Consider the following 16,344-nt stretch of genomic DNA (forward strand, 5'->3'; position numbering starts at 1 on the left):
GTAAAATTACAGGTCCATTAAGAAAGGAGATGACCAAGGAAATAGTCCCCGTTGTACTTGGACCATCAGAGAACAAGAAGAGAGCCAGAGCTAGAGCAAGTGTCAAAGTGTGAGTGCGTAAAAAAAAAAAAAAAATTGGCGCACAGTTTTAGCAAGCAAGAAGAGGGCATGCAAATTTCATGAATCTACGACTCCCCTGGAGAGCAAACTGGGTGCTTACATAGTATCTCGCTAGGATTATATGGATATCCGGGGGTTAGTTTAGATTGTAATTTCGGTTCCTGACCTCATCTTCTCTCAAAAATATAAATGTAAAAGAAAAGAGATCTGCCAATACACTATTTTTAAAGAGGTATGGTATTGTCCTTACTAGTAAGATACATCTTGAAAGACTATATCATGGTAAGCATCAGCGTCAAACTGACAGGGGCTTTGCCAATTGCAAATGCTCAGAGCCTTTTATTTCATATTATTCTTTTTTTTTTTTTTTTTTTTTTTTTATTTTAGGCTGGTGACCTTTGTCCAAAGGTTTAACAGTTGTGCAAGCCCTGAAAAGATATTTTTTGTCATCGCGTCCTCTATCAAATGCTCCAAAAAAAAAATAAAAAAAAATAAAATAAGCCGTGTTAACGGATAATCGAGCCCTGTTGAGTGGGTGGCAATGGATAATGGGCCATACAAACAAAGATATTAAAGCAATCATGAGTAGCCCATAGTATATATTTATATATATTGTATATTTTGCACGACTTTCTATCAACCAGTAATCTAAAAAAGAAAAGTATAGTTTTCGACTACACATGTGTATCCACTTTTTATTCATTTAAGTGGCCTTTATTGAATTCATTGTTCACTCGGGTTTGATTCATGTAACAATATGCCTTGACAACAAAAACCATTGGGGCTCAGATTTTTTGTGTCTTGCTCTTGGGTATCTTGCTTGGAAAGGGCGCATGGGCAGCGTTTGTTTGTGTACATGAACATGAATATGAATATTATTCAACTCATGCGAATGTGATTCCTTGTTGGTCATCTTCTGGGTGCCTCTATCAAGGTATTTGCTAGAGGTTAATGAGATGTCTCTTTTCTATTCCTCTTTCTACTTTTCTTCTCTCTTCCTTTTTTCTTTATTTCTTTCTTTCTTTCTTTCTTTCTTTCTTTTTACCTTGTCATCTTTTAACCTCTCCTCTTTTTCAGCTTGGCCAGCGATTGACTGTTGACCGTTGGCTATTAACTGCTAACCATTGACCGTTGACAATTGACCGTTGACCATTGACCGTTGAATTTTCGCTCGTTCACTCTCACCTTCCTTCTCTGTACCACATTCTCTTCTTTCATCTCACACTCCTTCACTTCTCTCACCTCCACCTGCATCCAAAGTCAACTTAGTCATCCTATAATCTTGTTGAAACGACCCTTTCCTTTCTGTCACATACACACTCATCCTCACCTTGTCTTCTCACCATCACCCTTTTCCCCTAACCTCTTTTATCCCTGTCATATCCTTAATTCGTAAATCTCTGCTCTATATACCCGACTTTCATTTCATCTTACGTAACCATGTCTCGGCTTGTGACTAAGGTCACACATAATAACCCTGGCTCTGGGGTTCATGGCTACAGCTGAGGCAATAGGCTCAGGATAATCTCTAAACGCTTATGAAAACCAAACTAATTTTTGACGATGATTGTCGAGCAATCTTTGCCCCATTATTTCTTAATCGGTAGAATTTATAATGAAACTCACTAGAATGTCTTCTCAACTTTAATTTCTCTCCACAGCAACCAATTATAATGGATCTATATGCAGGAACTATGTAGATTACCAAGTTTGGTTGGCACCGGGCCTCGATGTTGCGACCATCGAGGCGGGTCTTACTCAAAGAGGAATAGATAGAGTAACGATGCTTCCTGCTAGCTGTGCAGATCCATTCATGGAATACGTATGTTCTACCTCTTTTCCAAGAGTAGAAGCAACCAATGTTCGTAAGTTTTTTTTTTTTTTTTTTTTTTTTTTTTTATGGACTTTTTTTTTTAATAATGACTTTGTTAGTATAAGAAGGACTCACAATCAGAGCGCGCGACTGTATTGTCTTTCTCTCCTTTCCTACCTCTCTCTCTCTCTCTCTCTCTCTCTCTCTCTCTCTCTTTGAACATCTCAATATTCATTAACAGCCAGCAACTTCAATGTCAGATTTGCATGCAAGTCAACGTGCCAGGCAGCTGTAACTGGATGTTCAGGATTGCTGACAGCTGCTGGCAAAGCTGACCAAGTTCCCAATTGCGATGTACCCATTCCAGGAACAACACAGTTTTTGCCTCAAGGAGTTTTCTTCCAACCTGATGGCGAATGCAACGTAGTTAAACCACTGAACGGCGGCAATCCACCAGGAGGTGGAACAGGAGGTGGCAATAACCACAATAACCAAACTATGACTTGTGTAGCGCCCTTTATTGCTGATACAATGGAAGGGCCTGGCGGGACCACGACCAACGAACAATACTGTAAGATGGGATGCTGTCTTCCTTGCCCAGCTCAATACTCACTTTACCGTACAGGCGCATTGGAAACAGGGTTCAAGATTACAAACACAATGCGTGCAGTGTCGATGGTCCTCAGCTTTATTCTGATGATCTCCTATCTTTTCTTGCCGGACAAGCGCTCGCACCCAAGTGCACTGATTTTTTCTTCTCGATCTGCGTCTTCCTCTTTTCGGTCGTGGTCATCTTCCCGTTGATTGATACTCGTGCAATGCAATGTTCGGACCTATAAACCCCAGTACTCAACAAAATAATATAAAATGTGCTATTCAAGGATATACTTTTATTTTATTTTATTTTTTCCTTTTCTCTTTTAAGTATGAAATTTCAGGTTCATCCTTTTGATGAAAATGCATCTGTGCCTTACTCACACCTTCTATATGTACGACTTTATAGGAGGTATGCTTATTTTTGCTTCAGTCGCGACCTGTGCATGGTGCTCTGCGTTGATTCCAATCTGCATTTGCACACTGTCTGAATTCAGCCTGGTTGCCCGCAAGTATTGGCTCTTGCATACATTCTGTTGGGACTCGCCATCACAGTCACAAGCTGTGCCTGGGTCTGGGCGAAGTCCGATGGGAGTTTGCAACGCCTTTGGCTTGATCTCTCAAGAAAAATCGTCTGAGATCTTTTTCTATCCGATGGCTGCTATGATTTTCCCAGCCTCTTGGTTCATGTGGCCACATTCATTCAATCGCACGTATTTCTGCTCAAGCAGGTGTTGATTCTGAGACGGTTTCGCGATCAACCTTGTCTGCTGGTGCAGCAGCGATGATCTCACAACGTCGCCATGTGATGATGGCGATCCCGAATCCAATGGCGAGCTGCAGTGATGGCGATCTTTGCGATCCTGAGTGTGATGTTCTATTGGCTGTTTTATTTCTTGCAACTGTCCAAGATCAAGCCAGAGACATTGCTCCCTCATATTGCAGAGTTTATGACCTGTTTGATGAAGCCGGGAGCAACACATGATGGGTGCGTAGAGGGAATGGCGCCACACCTGCCTCCGTACGGATTGATGATCGCAGCCGAATTCTTGGTCTCAGCCATTGGTACGGTGATCTTTATAGTATTCTTCAAGACTGCCGTAGTGAGAGAATGGAGAGAATGGTTTAGCTCGGTCAATTATTTATTAAGTGGGAAGAGGCGTCAAAAGAAGAGCAAGACCAATTTTTTGTCATTTAAGGCTGGCCTTAAAAAAAAACCCACCCCGATAGACTTGCGCATTGCCCCATGCAATTGTTACTGCATCTACTACAAAAAAAAAAAAAAAAAAAAAAAAAAAGGCTTTTTTTTTTATGCCTTCCCCACATTTTTTTTTTTTTTTTCTCCACATTACTCCATCCTAGATCTTAGATCATTTTTGTAACTTTCCTTACTTTCCTCTAATGCCGCAGTGTACGTAATGACAATAATAACTGTAATAAATAAATAAAAGACCAAACCAAAAGAAAATATGTCGTCTCATGAAATGGTAGACGGTGAGAATAGTTTGTGCCCTATTATTATTATTTTTATTACTATTTTATTACTTTTTTTTTTTTTTTTTTTTTTTTTTTTTAGCAATTCGCCGTCTATTCTTGAAGTAATAGTGCAATTGAGCCGACATGGCATTTGACAAGCTCAGGCATGCCGCTTGCTTAAATGTAAAAAATCGGACGAGCTGGGAGAGAGCAACAGATAAAAATGTGTACGTGTGGGCCGTTTTTTTTTTTTTTTCATGCGCGTGATGGATACATTTTAAGAAAGAGGCAACAAAGTTTGTGAATGCATCCTTGCCAAAAATTCTAAAACAGTATCGACTATCTACGCTTCTCGAAGGAAGCTATGAAGGATGGTATCGGTTAAGCTAGAAAAGGGGTGGGGAATCAAATGCTTTTTTTTTTTTTGTTTTCTACCCCTCCTCCTCTCCCTCTTTTGAAGAGTAAAGAGTAATTTCTTGAATTGAAGTCGGAAGAGTTTTGATGATGGACCGTTCTTTCTTTTGACACGTCTTGCAGAGTAAGAATAGGATGACGAATGTTAGGGGAAAAAAAAAAAAAAAAAAAAAAAAAAAAAAAAACCAATATGAAAGAGTGTGGGAAGAGTTGGTCATTCCATGAAAAAAGAAGTGGACGCTCTTTAGGTCTTCTCGTGCATAATTTGCACTTTTTTAAAATGCAAAGGAAGAGTCAGACATTATGGCAAGAGACATGATCTTGCTCCCTTTCATCTTGAAAAAAAATAAAATAAAAAAATAAAAAAATAAAAAAAGAAAGAAAAAGAAAAAGAAAGGAAAAAAATGCCCATTTGTGGTTTCTATCCAAGTGGTTCGGGCGCCTCCTCTTCCTGGGAACGATTATTTGTTCTATTCTACTGAATCATAAACGAGCTGACAAAACAAAACAACAGAGATGGAGAAAAGAGAGGATGGGTTGCTTAACGGATGATATACAAAAAAACATTTTTTTATTTTTAATTTGCTCCGTTTGGAATTACTTCATCGTTCATGTTTTTCTTAGTTCTTCGCTTTTTTGACCCTGATGGATTGTTTGTCAATGTGGATGTGGATGTGTGCGTAGACTCTGAGGTGTTTGTTCGTTACCTCTCACACTCCCTTTTCTTCTTTCCTTCCTATTCACATTTGTATCCCCCTTTCTGCTCTTTTCGCTCTCATTCTCGTTAGCATCCTCTTCCTTATCCTCGCTCTCTCTCTCTCTTCTCTTTCCTATACTCTACTCTTTACTCTTTACTCTTACTCTCGTAGCTTTTTTTTTTTTGCTTTCATTGCTCTTGCTTGAAAATCCTCTTGCTTGAAAATCCTCTTGCTTGACAATCTTTTTTTTTTTTTTTTTTTTTTTTTTTTTTTGCTTTCTACCTCTGTAACACCCTCATAATACCCTTTTCTTCTTGTTTTGCTGACATTGAAACTCTTAACTTTCCGGGAGTGCATAGCAAGGACTTCGTTCTACCGCATTCAGATTGTCTCATACTTATTTTTTTTTTTTTTTAGCACATTAGTTCCAGTTTCACATCACTTCTGAATACCTCATTTTCTCTCATCGCTTTATTCATTACAGCACTTCTATACTTCTATAACCACCATCATACTTTATTCTTCTTCAATCGATGGGGAACCAGCTTTCGAAGCGGCCCAATTCAAAGGCGAATCGTTCCTCGGGAATATATGATCCCAATGTTCACCCTCTTCCTAACAACACCGGCTCAAATGGGGTTGGCGCCAATGGCCTCAAAGAAAAGTCAAAGATCTTGAATGGACGGAAGAGTTTAGAACAACAACAACAACAGCAACAGCAACCTTCTTCAACAGTACCGACAAGTTCAATAGTACCGGCACCGACAGTGAATCATACTAGCAAAAGTAAGACTTCTGGTGCTAGTGGCGGTGTAAAGACGAAAGAAGTAAAGACTGAGACCAGTGCTGGTAAGTCAGCGCAAGGACTCTCGGGTCAAGAACAGGAAGATGGGCACGAACAAAACCAAGAACAGAGCCAGCTGTCTCAAGAGGATACTCGCTCTTCTTGGCACCAGCAGCAGCAAGAACCGCAGGTAGGGATAGTTACTGCGCCTCTATCCACATTGATTTTCTGAATATTGTCCAGATCCCAGACCGCGGAAAAAGGGAAAAAAAAAAAAAAAAAAAATCAGGACAACCTCTGCCGATGACACATCGTTGACCGTTACCGCATGAATATCCAGTTGGAGTGCGACAGCTGCGGTAGTAGCAGTACTAATAGGAATAGTAGGAAAAAGCAGAAGTATAAGCAGGAGTGGCTGTTTATGGATTGCTACGCCTTTGAATGCATTACCTGAATCATCATCAATAGAAAAGAGATTTGGACCACATTGTATCGTGCCACCACTTGTCAGAGGTCATTGCATCACGGACAACAAACAACATCGGGCGGCACAGGGTTCAGTTTAACCTAGCCAACAGCACCTGTCTTGGCGCAGGGATTCAAATGAAATGGGCTCTCATACAAAATCAAGGCCGCTCATGATCAGCAAGCACAACTTTTGGAGACGCTGGCCTAGGCGACCAATGAGATCCACAGCAACGACAGGAGAGGAATGAGTATAGCTCCGAAGATAGCACACAATAATGACTCTTTTTTTTTTTTTTTTTTTTTTTCCTCACAGACACAAACACTAGAACAGAACCAGTCTAATGAACAACCCTCTGAACAGGATCATAGTAACGACAATAATAATCATAATAACCACAGCAATGGTGATAGTGCCCTTGCGGCTGGAATCAGCCGAGATGATACCCCAACTATCACCTGAACACCAGCAGCAACCATCGCCCCAAAGCAACAGCAACCTATTATCCCACAACCCAGTATTCCTTTTGCAGTCTCTACACCAGGCAACCCTATCCTTATCAAAAAACACAATCTCACACCTCTAGCTCTCTCGTCCAACCCAACATCCTCCTTGAATCGATCCTCGCCCCCTTCTCTGTCCCCAAAATTCAGCGGTAGTGGCAACAGGAAACTGTCTGTAGACCTTTCACCTTCTGCACGGCTCTCATTCCTTGGACCATCTTCCGGAGGCACAGGGGATAAGACGAAACAAGGACTGGATATCGATGACATGATCTCCAGACTACTGGACGCAGGATACTCTGGTAGGATCTCCAAGGGGATCTGTTTGAAGAACAGCGAGATCTTATACATCTGCCAGTGTGCACGAGAAGTTTTCTTATCACAGCCCACGCTCATTGAGTTGAATGCGCCTGTCAAGATCGTTGGTGACATTCATGGACAGTACACAGATATGTTGAGGTTGTTTGAGATGTGCGGCTTCCCGCCATCGGCCAATTTTTGTTCCTAGGTGATTACGTGGATCGAGGCAAGATGAGTTTGGAGACCATTTTGCTGTTATTCTGTTACAAGATCAAGTATCCGGAGAATTTTTTCCTGTTGAGAGGCAATCATGAATGTGCCAATGTGACAAGAGGTAAATTGGCTTTCTCCCTTTTTTTTTTTTTTTTTTCTCCCTATCCAATTTTGATTAATGGGGCATTCAGCAAAAAAAAAAAAAAAAAAAAAAAAAAGGTTTTCATGCCCTTACAGTCTGGCACAATGCATCAGAAATAGAAGAAGTGGTGTGTATAAGAGGGCTCAGTTGATGTCCCATTGAGATAGCTCTTTGGAATAAGGAGAGTGAATAGGGGGGGATAGGAATTGATCATGCACAGAAGTTTGCATACAGATGCACAGCGTTGTCTCTGTCTTGAAATATCACGCGCAATTTCGTTGTCACATGACGCGGTTACGAAGTTACGACACAGTAACCCACCACTAACGCTACAACATCTAAAACCAATATGTAGTGTATGGATTCTATGACGAATGCAAGCGCAGGGCTAGCATTAAGATGTGGAGGGCATTCGTGGATGTGTTCAACTGCCTGCCCTTGGCCGCTATTGTTGCCAATAAGATTTTTTGTGTACATGGTGGACTATCACCCAATTCTCGACGAGGATGACATCCGGGCGATCCGACGCCCTACAGACGTACCAGATTTTGGATTGCTGAATATCTATTGTGGTCAGATCCATCAGACACAGCGGCGGACTGGGAAGATAACGAGCGTGGTGTTTCATATTGCTTTGGACGGAGTATCATCCAAAAGTTTTTGAATCGTCACGATTTTGATCTAGTATGTCGAGCGCACATGGTAGTGGAGGATGGATATGAGTTCTTTAATGACCGGACACTGGTTACTGTCTTTTCGGCACCCAACTATTGTGGCGAATTCGATAACTACGGAGCTGTGATGAGCGTGAACGAAGATCTGCTGTGTAGTTTCGAGCTGTTGAAGCCAATTGATCCAGAAACAGCACGAGCACAGATGCAGAGCCTTGCAGCGTCAGCAGGCGGATGGAGAGTGAACAAGCAACGGCTCAGGTAAGAAAGCTTAAAAAAAGATGCTGTAGTTTTTTTTTTTTTTTTTTTTTTTTTTTTTTATTCTTATATGCATTTCGTTAAATATCTTTTTTTTTTTTTTTTTTTACCTCCTTCATTCATGGATTTAGCTTACCTGATAGCAACTCACTATTCACTTCAACGCCAGGCAGCATGATGCACGGATAGTCATGAAGCAAGAGAGAAAAGTGCAAACAAAAAAGCCAAGGATATGAGAATTATAATAATAATAATACCTAAAGAGTTTGTTTATCCTTTTATTTACAAAAAAAAAAAAAAAAAAAAAAAAAAGAAAAGCTTGTGCACCATAGACATTTACATTGTTTGTTTCTTCTGCTCACAATCAACATTCGACGATGACTCGATTCTGAGCGAGAAGGCAAAAAAAGGGGAGTTTTTGGTCTAGATCGTTCTTACAGTTTGTCAATCATTATGTTCGACTTGTAAAAGTCAATGTCCCTTCTTCGATCTTGTTATTGATAGTTAAACACTACATCGGGCAACATCTGGGGATAAACAAACATTAAGGAAAAGAAAAAGAGAGGGCGAGAAGGCAATACCCAGATTATTATTTTTTTACGAAAGAAGTGCTGATTTATATATCTCAGGTTACGGATGGACGGAAGGTGTACAAGGTACGCACAGTAAATTGGCATCAAAAGGCCGCAAAATTTGAATGTCAACCAACGGAGGAGAGGTAAGGCGACTGTTCGGACTCCATCTGATACTGTATAAACACCCGAACACTGCCCACATGCTATTGACTACTCTACGTCCCTTAAACAATATTCTTAGCATACATCTGAACTTTTGCAAGGGATGTGTCAATACTTCGACAAACATGTAGCAATTAATGGCTATATCACAGCCCTTGGATTGTGGAAGCGCTGAAATTATGCGGAAAACGGGAACCATTTGTGTTTTTACTAGCAACAAGCGTGGTTTCAAAAAAGGGTGCCTCCAAGGAACAAATCCTATATCCTTCATTGCTCAAAAGAGACAATCTTGTCTTTTCTGCACCCCAAAAGCTCGCCATAATCCTATTGAAGCGTTCAGAGGCATTATTTGCCTCATGGTTTGAGGATTAGCAGACTTTCAGTCAAGCTTTATTGTTTTGAACAAACACAGTAAATCCTGTCCATTCGAAGTTAGTCCCTTTGGATGGCAGCTATTCAGGGGATGCTAATCAGTTCCGCTAAATTATGGTGCAATCAAAGCAGATTTGGAAAACCAACAAGCATCGAACAGTCGCCTTAACAAGCGAGTGACCTCTCTGTGACGCGCACGTACCATGGGGGCGACTTTTCAAATTCTTTTATAGAGATGAAATCCAAAGTCGCCCCAGTTAATATTTTAGCGTGTTATTAAATTTCTATGACAAGCCTTTTTATAGGATTAAGAACTATATATATTATGTATTACTGTATACTGTGACGAAAATTCTAAGTTGGGATATTTTTAAAAAGTTTCTCTTTGAGCTCGTCGAAGCTGACATGAAGAAGATCTTTGTAATCCTTGATTAATCCAGTGTGGTTTGCTGCACCAGGGGAACCACGCATGTAAACTATTTTAAATCCAGTTACTGGCTCTCCATCCTTTTTGACAACAAAATGCCCATCGTCAATTATGGCGGAATGATTACCTCCAAATACTTCGTCCAAATAGCTTTCAATCTGATTTCTGCCGTCGGGACCTCTCTTATCAAAAGCGTTCTGGATTTGCTTAATTTGTTTCTTCTCGTGTTCTTGGAAATTACTTATGGACACCTGGATAAACATTGTGTCGAGTATGAAATCAAAGCGAGGATAAGTCGAATGACAATGGCTCAGTACATGTCCATAGCCACGTCCAAGAGAAGTCATGCCTTGATGGATTGTCCCATGATCCTTAAAGTCCATTATAATCTCCGTTGGATTCACGCCGATAAGGTTTGTTGCTTTGAGAACGATTGGCTTGGTTAAAGTCAAAAGCCGGACTAGCAGTGCCAACTCGAAATCATCTCCACTCATCTCTCCAAGAATAACTCCCCTCAGGATATGCTCATGATGAGGCATATTTGTAAACGCCTGAAAGAGTGCTTTCTGCGCTGGGAGGCACAAGACATAGTTTATGGCTCCGCGGTTCTTGTTGAGACGATAGATAAGCCCTAGGTCACGGAAATCCCATTCAAAATCACTACTCTGCGAGTTGTTGCCAAGGAAGACTGTTGCAAGGCTTTTAGCGAACTTCTTCTTCGCTTCATCGCTGCAAGATCTGTAGTACGTCCAAACTACAGTGTGAAACTCGCCTGTTCTCTCAGTTACATACGAATCAATGCTATTTCTTGTGAGTGGTCTTTCCTCAATTGACCGGATGAGGAACATAAACTCTCGTGGCACACGGTTTGTAATCCTCATTATATCCTGGACAATATCGGGTTGGTTCAGGTGGACCTCCAACCATTTTGAAAACACTGTCTCGGATAGTGGGCCAACAAAGTACAATAAGGTGTTTCGAAGACTGCCTGGCATAATCTCCAATTCATATTTGGCATGGGCTGTTCCTGTAAATATCGCTCTAGATCCTTTGGATTCAGCTTCCCATCGAGTGAGATCCTTTAGATGGTTCAAGAACAGGTATTTATCTGGCACGTACGGCTCTTTTTGGAATAACTTTCCATGTTCGTCGATAATGAATAGTGTTTTGCGCTCCTTCTGTTTGAATAGGTCGAATAATGCGCGACCAGCCGCAATTGAGCAATCTATAACTTCAGAAGCGTCGAGGAGACTTTCCAGATCAGATGCCGTCAAGATATCCCTGTTGAGAGCGAAGAAGATCCTTAACAGTGCCTTTGCCGATTTTATTTCCTAGAGCTTGACGAGTAATTGGTTGGAATATCGGTTCAATTTTACTATAACAGTTCTTCAAAGTCTCCAAGAATTGTTCTTTGCGATCCTCCTCATAATCCTTTAGTCGTTTCTTAATCCCATTAGCCGCGAGCTCAATGCCTTCAATGTCTTCGCCAAAAAAAAATATTGAATTCCCGTGGCACACATCCGGTGGCTTTTTGAATCTCGCCTCGTAGCTCATTCAATTGTTGGCGGGCTGTTGGGTGGACCTTATTTATGATCACATCCAGTAGCTTATTGAAAATATCAGGCGACAGTGGACTAACATACTCGACATAGTGTGGTGCGTCTCTGAGAATGAGCTTTGCAAATCTTACCGTACTGCTAAACACTACTCTCGCATTATTTGAATTGTTCCAAGAGTTGAAAGTCTTTAGAGGCCATAAAACTGGGAACCTGTCGGGCGCAGACTTACTATTTTTCTGGAAATAATGCACCATGCTCATCCACGACAAATAATGCCTTCTGACTTCTTGACTGGAGTAGGTCACCCAAGATACTGCTGGCGCTACTCACAAAAAGATTTTCCGATGTTTCAATTTCGACCATTTCCTCGAGCTCTGAGGCTGTCAAAGTATCTTTGTTGATGGATAAGAAGAGTTGACAGATCAGTCGTGATGCGTCAGTATTAGTGTCACAATTGTTAAGTTGATTAGCATCCGCAATATAAAGCACTGGCCAACCATGTGCATATGCCTTGGCCGCAAGGAACCATGAAATGTATGATTTGCCGACGCCCATTGGACCGTAAACATTTCTTGACAGACGACTCACTGTTCTCGAGTTCATTCCATAGCTTCATCATCTATTCAGACATAAAAAAACTCGCGACCTTGATAGCCTCTCGCAAAGAATATTGGGTTCTGACCAAGATCCATTGAAGTAATTCGATTCCCAGCCTGCACCATCAAAAGCGATTGGAACTCGGCGCGGGGTTCTGGTGCATACTTGTTATTTTCGCTCAAATTCAGTATATGTTGGGGTAAAACTACGAGTTCGCCATCGACTGCAATATATCGCTTCAAGGAACGACAGCGCTTCGTAAGGTGCTCTTTGAGCATATAAGAATAGCGAGACTGACGTGAGTATGGAATAAATAAATTTTCTCAAGAATCATCAAAACTATGAATGGAATAAACTCACTTTCTAAATCTTCGTCTTCTGTGTCTTCTAGGCTCCTTTGGGACTTCTTGGGGCTATTTAAAATCCACGCAATAAACTAACAAGAGGATAGTTAGATAGGAGGCTTTGATAAAAGTACTTGTATGCGATAGAGCAGTGGGGAGCCGAAATAAGCTCAAGCAAAAAGCCTCGCGAGAGGACAGTGAGAGTCAGAGTATACGCACGCACCATGGAGGCGACTTTACAAATTCTTTTTACAGATCAAACTGTGCATTTAACAATTAAGCACCATTTACCACTATGCCTACTACCGCCCTCTGAATAATTCTCTACAAATAGCAAGACTGGATATTTTTGGCTATTCTAGAATGATTTGGGCGATCTAAAAGTCCCATAAATATAAACAGATCTAAAGTCGTCAAGCCGCATCTGCGTATTTATCTCAATCTGGTCTCTCATCTCATCTACAACCCGACGCGGCACCCTTTGATAGGATGACGCTTAAAGTTAGAAGATGAATGGAGTAGAAGCTTCCTTTATTGATAACACTATCCAACACTATCAAACAATGTTTGCAAAGAATAGGCTTTTGAGGTCGTTGAAGCTTACATGTTCTACATCTGGCAACTCTGTAACGAGCTGGCGGTGATTCCCTAGGTTAATATCTCTACCACAAATGTAGACGATTCGGAATCCAGGAACAACTTCATCAATACCTGTTGTCGGGTCTTTTTTGGTGACAATAAATCCATCCTTTCCAAAATCAGCTCTATGCTTTCCACCATACATTTCATCCAAGTAACACTCAATCTGATTCCTATCATTATACACCACTTTGGGTGTCTTGTACGGTCGCTTAAATGCTTTCCTTAAATCACTTGAATCTCTGTTATGCACTCCAAACTCGCTGACAGACACCTGGATGAATATTGGTCCAACCATAAAGTCAAATCGAGGATATCCTGGATAGCCACGGGCCAAGAATTTATCTTTTCCAGGGCCAAGAGAATGTCGTTGCCTGCTTATAACTCGGTAGTCATCGAAGTCCAACACGATCGAGCCCTTAGGATCACCAACGAGGTTCGTTGTAGGGAGCACTATTGGCCTAATACTAGTGCAAATAAATGCATGAAAAATTGCTTGCTCAAATTCATTTCCACTGAACCTATTAGCCTTGAGCCGATTCTTTAGATCTTCTGGCATTCCCATTGTCTTGAACTGATCCAAAAGTGCTCTGAAGGCTGTATTGCATAAAGGGCGGAATAAAATTACTCCATCTCTCCTTAGACGGAACAAAAGACCCAGATCTATGAAATCCCACTTGAACTCTCCTTCGACAGAACCATGTAAGAACGCCGAGGCAAGGCCATTATAAAAATTTGTACGGGTCGTCTCGGATTTTTCGATGCTTTTGTAGTAGTTCTGGATGTTGTGAGAAAAATCCAACCTTCGGCAGTCTTCAAACTTCTCGAATGCCTCCTTAATGGGTAACTCTGGATTCTCTTCAATATAGGTTGACAAGTTCATCAGCTCTCGTGGTACAAGGTTCGTGATACTCCGTATATCCTCGTAGTCCGTGGATTGGAGATTGGGAGTATGCTTCAACAGATTCTTGAAAGCGTCATCCAACAAAGGTCCCACGAATACCACTGTTTTAAAGTCCTCCTTAAAGCTCGATTCCATGATCTCCAATTCGAATTTTGCATGCGCTGTGCCAGTGAGAATCAAACGAGATCCAGCCAAGTCTTCAGTCCAACTGGAAAGGTCCATCAGAGGTTTTAAAGATTTAAATTTTTCTGGTACTGGTTTGTCGAATCTGAAGAGTTTCCCATGTTCGTCAATAATAGTTAGAGTCTTCCGTTCCTTCTGCATGAGCATGTTAAAAACGCGTATGATAGCAGTATTCCATATGCCACCTTGAACACCATAGCCGGATACAAGCGTCTCCAGTTCGGCAGCAGTTAAAACATCCTTGTTCATCACAAGGAAACGCTCGATCACTTCCATATATGAGTCCGCTTTCTCACTAGTATCCAAAGTACCCGCATCTGATATGTAGAGGGTAAGCCATCCTTCAGCATATGCTCTTGCTGTCAAAAAATAGGAGAGAAAGCTCTTGCCAATACCCATTGGACCAGACAAGACTCGTCTGTATACGCACCTTTGTTCTTCTTCCATCTCGTTCCAAAGCTCCAGCATTTGGTGCGTGACGAGAATTTCAGAGACTCTATAACCCTTTGGGACTTGACCCAGGGATGGTATATCGACCCAACTACCAGCCTTCAGATCGTCTTTGAGATGTTCAAACTCATTACGTGGTTTTGGAAGGTATCTAGAATCCTCTAGCATTGCGATCCAAGAGGGTGGTAACGTGACCATTTTGCCATCAGAAGCCCTGTATTCTCTCCACCCTTCCTCAATGCGTATCTTCTTTGAAGGTGAAATATACTGTGGATCTAATTATGATCATCGTACACATACACAGTTGGTTAGTACCATAACATATAGCCAGTCATCAAGTCAATCTATTTATACAGCAAAAAACAAATTATTACCTTCGTCCATTTTTCTCTTGAGAATCTGTCCCGATGTCTCTAGAAAGATAAGAGAGCGCAGCAATGGCAGAAATGTTAGCATTTTGATCAGATCAAAGAATATATTGCTGTCAATGAGATATGAACGCCAGCTAATGGAGAGTCAGAGCATGTGTGCGAAACGCGAAACAGATTCAATCAGAAAAACTAACAAATGCATCAATGTAAACAGGTCAAATAAAAATAAAAATAAAAATGAAAACTGTGTTCTCAGACAACAGTGAGAGTCAGAGCATGCGCATGGACCATGGGGGCGACTTTTCAATTTTTTTTATAGAGATGAAATCCAAAGTCGCCCCCGGTTAAATAGTGTTGCCGAGATTCATCTCAACAACATAAAAAAGGGATAGATACACGTGACCGTGATGAGATAGCTTCATCAATTGAACAATCGAAATATCATCAGTCCATCAAGAGCTAATACATACCTCGCTGCGGTGGCTTGACAAAAACATGGATAGTTTCCTCTGGAAGTTCGGAAATAAATATGTCCCTAAGCTTCCTTGACGCGGGTACGAGAGCCTCTTTCGACACAATTTCTGACTCAACGACGGTCTTGTCTTTGTCAGGGATGGAAACCTTGTAGAGAGTAAACTGGTCAGCATCGAAGTCCTTAAACGCATTTTTCTTCGCTGCCTTGATGGCTTGCTTGAGTTCATCGACTGAACAATTGGAAAGAATCTTTACAGAAAAAGAAGTTGCTTCTCCATCAACAATACAAAAAATCTTTAGCTCGGTTGGCTCGAGGATTTTAGGGTCATTGGTGCTTGAAGACTCTTCCTTCGCTTCCCCTTTTCTTTCTTCTTTCCTTTCATACGGTTTAGTTCGAGGTGATAGGCATCGTGGTGATGTTCTGTCGCTTCCCATTGTGATTTCAAAAACAAGGGTGTAAATGGACGGAGGACAGAAAATAGGGAAAGGTTGATAAAAATGCTAAAGGATGATAATTCAGTAGCAGGATGGTTCAAAATTGTCTAGAGATGAAGTTGAGGGAGGAAAAGAAAAAAAGAAAAAAAGAAAAAAAAAAAGGAAAGGAAAGGAAAGGAAAGGCAATGAATGAAGGCTTGGAATAAATAAAAGAGCAAAATTGATGGGAGCAAAACTGGGGGGAAATAAGAAAAAAGTGAAAAGAGGATAAAGGAAGAAAAGGAAGAGGAGAGTGCAAAAATGAAGTGAAGCAAGTTAAAGAAAGGAGCGACAATTGATAAATTTGTTCCTTTATTTCAAGGTTGGGCTATGCTGTGTGTGTGTGTGAGAAAATTTTTTT

The 16,344-nt window shown here is 41.0% G+C and overlaps 6 protein-coding genes across 6 annotated transcripts; 2 read left to right on the forward strand and 4 right to left on the reverse strand.

Moving 5' to 3' along the window:
* Positions 1–1,903: 1,903 nt before the first annotated feature.
* BCR41DRAFT_394996 (hypothetical protein) lies at positions 1,904–4,129 on the forward strand (the record flags this gene model as incomplete). The annotated part of the gene is made up of 6 exons (XM_022028689.1): positions 1,904–1,985; positions 2,175–2,672; positions 2,937–3,110; positions 3,256–3,332; positions 3,439–3,592; positions 4,104–4,129. 6 exons carry the CDS (start codon positions 1,904–1,906, stop codon positions 4,127–4,129), a joined length of 1,011 nt encoding a protein of 336 aa, XP_021882505.1.
* Positions 4,130–7,136: 3,007 nt separating this feature from the next.
* BCR41DRAFT_377385 (Metallo-dependent phosphatase-like protein) lies at positions 7,137–8,784 on the forward strand (the record flags this gene model as incomplete). Its single annotated transcript, XM_022027100.1, has 6 exons — positions 7,137–7,293; positions 7,377–7,502; positions 7,879–7,994; positions 8,029–8,095; positions 8,116–8,416; positions 8,766–8,784. The coding sequence occupies 6 exons, from the start codon at positions 7,137–7,139 to the stop codon at positions 8,782–8,784; spliced, it is 786 nt and encodes a 261-aa protein (XP_021882506.1).
* Positions 8,785–9,830: 1,046 nt separating this feature from the next.
* Positions 9,831–10,686, reverse strand: BCR41DRAFT_351055 (hypothetical protein). The gene has a single exon (XM_022023726.1). The coding sequence runs from the start codon at positions 10,525–10,527 to the stop codon at positions 9,916–9,918; it is 612 nt and encodes a 203-aa protein (XP_021882507.1). The 5' UTR covers positions 10,528–10,686; the 3' UTR covers positions 9,831–9,915.
* A 973-nt stretch (positions 10,687–11,659) lies between these two features.
* On the reverse strand, positions 11,660–12,311 carry BCR41DRAFT_32710 (hypothetical protein). Its single transcript, XM_022021642.1, has one exon. It carries the CDS (start codon positions 12,148–12,150, stop codon positions 11,776–11,778), a length of 375 nt encoding a protein of 124 aa, XP_021882508.1. The 5' UTR covers positions 12,151–12,311; the 3' UTR covers positions 11,660–11,775.
* A 604-nt stretch (positions 12,312–12,915) lies between these two features.
* BCR41DRAFT_351059 (hypothetical protein) lies at positions 12,916–14,533 on the reverse strand. The gene has a single exon (XM_022023727.1). The coding sequence runs from the start codon at positions 14,488–14,490 to the stop codon at positions 13,045–13,047; it is 1,446 nt and encodes a 481-aa protein (XP_021882509.1). The 5' UTR covers positions 14,491–14,533; the 3' UTR covers positions 12,916–13,044.
* On the reverse strand, positions 14,444–15,598 carry BCR41DRAFT_385565 (hypothetical protein). The gene is made up of 3 exons (XM_022027682.1): positions 15,039–15,598; positions 14,645–14,939; positions 14,444–14,531 (listed from the first exon to the last, which is right to left on the reverse strand). Exons 1-3 carry the CDS (start codon positions 15,118–15,120, stop codon positions 14,510–14,512), a joined length of 399 nt encoding a protein of 132 aa, XP_021882510.1. The 5' UTR covers positions 15,121–15,598; the 3' UTR covers positions 14,444–14,509.
* Positions 15,599–16,344: the final 746 nt, after the last annotated feature.

This window comes from Lobosporangium transversale (genome assembly GCF_002105155.1).
Source record: "Lobosporangium transversale strain NRRL 3116 chromosome Unknown BCR41scaffold_13, whole genome shotgun sequence".
Classification (NCBI taxonomy): domain Eukaryota; kingdom Fungi; phylum Mortierellomycota; class Mortierellomycetes; order Mortierellales; family Mortierellaceae; genus Lobosporangium; species Lobosporangium transversale.

Excerpts from the sequence above, each read along its gene's own strand:
- BCR41DRAFT_351059 (XM_022023727.1), bottom strand. The coding sequence starts at position 14,490 with ATGGAAGTGATCGAGCGTTTCCTTGTGATGAACAAGGATGTTTTAACT.
- BCR41DRAFT_385565 (XM_022027682.1), bottom strand. The coding sequence starts at position 15,120 with ATGCTAACATTTCTGCCATTGCTGCGCTCTCTTATCTTTCTAGAGACA. Across the intron at positions 14,940-15,038 it reads CAAGAGAAAAATGGACGAAG|ATCCACAGTATATTTCACCT; the intron begins GTAATAATTTGT and ends GATCATAATTAG. Across the intron at positions 14,532-14,644 it reads GAGATGGAAGAAGAACAAAG|ATGCGGGTACTTTGGATACT; the intron begins GTGCGTATACAG and ends TCTACATATCAG.
- BCR41DRAFT_351055 (XM_022023726.1), bottom strand. The coding sequence starts at position 10,527 with ATGCCTCATCATGAGCATATCCTGAGGGGAGTTATTCTTGGAGAGATG.
- BCR41DRAFT_32710 (XM_022021642.1), bottom strand. The coding sequence starts at position 12,150 with ATGAACTCGAGAACAGTGAGTCGTCTGTCAAGAAATGTTTACGGTCCA.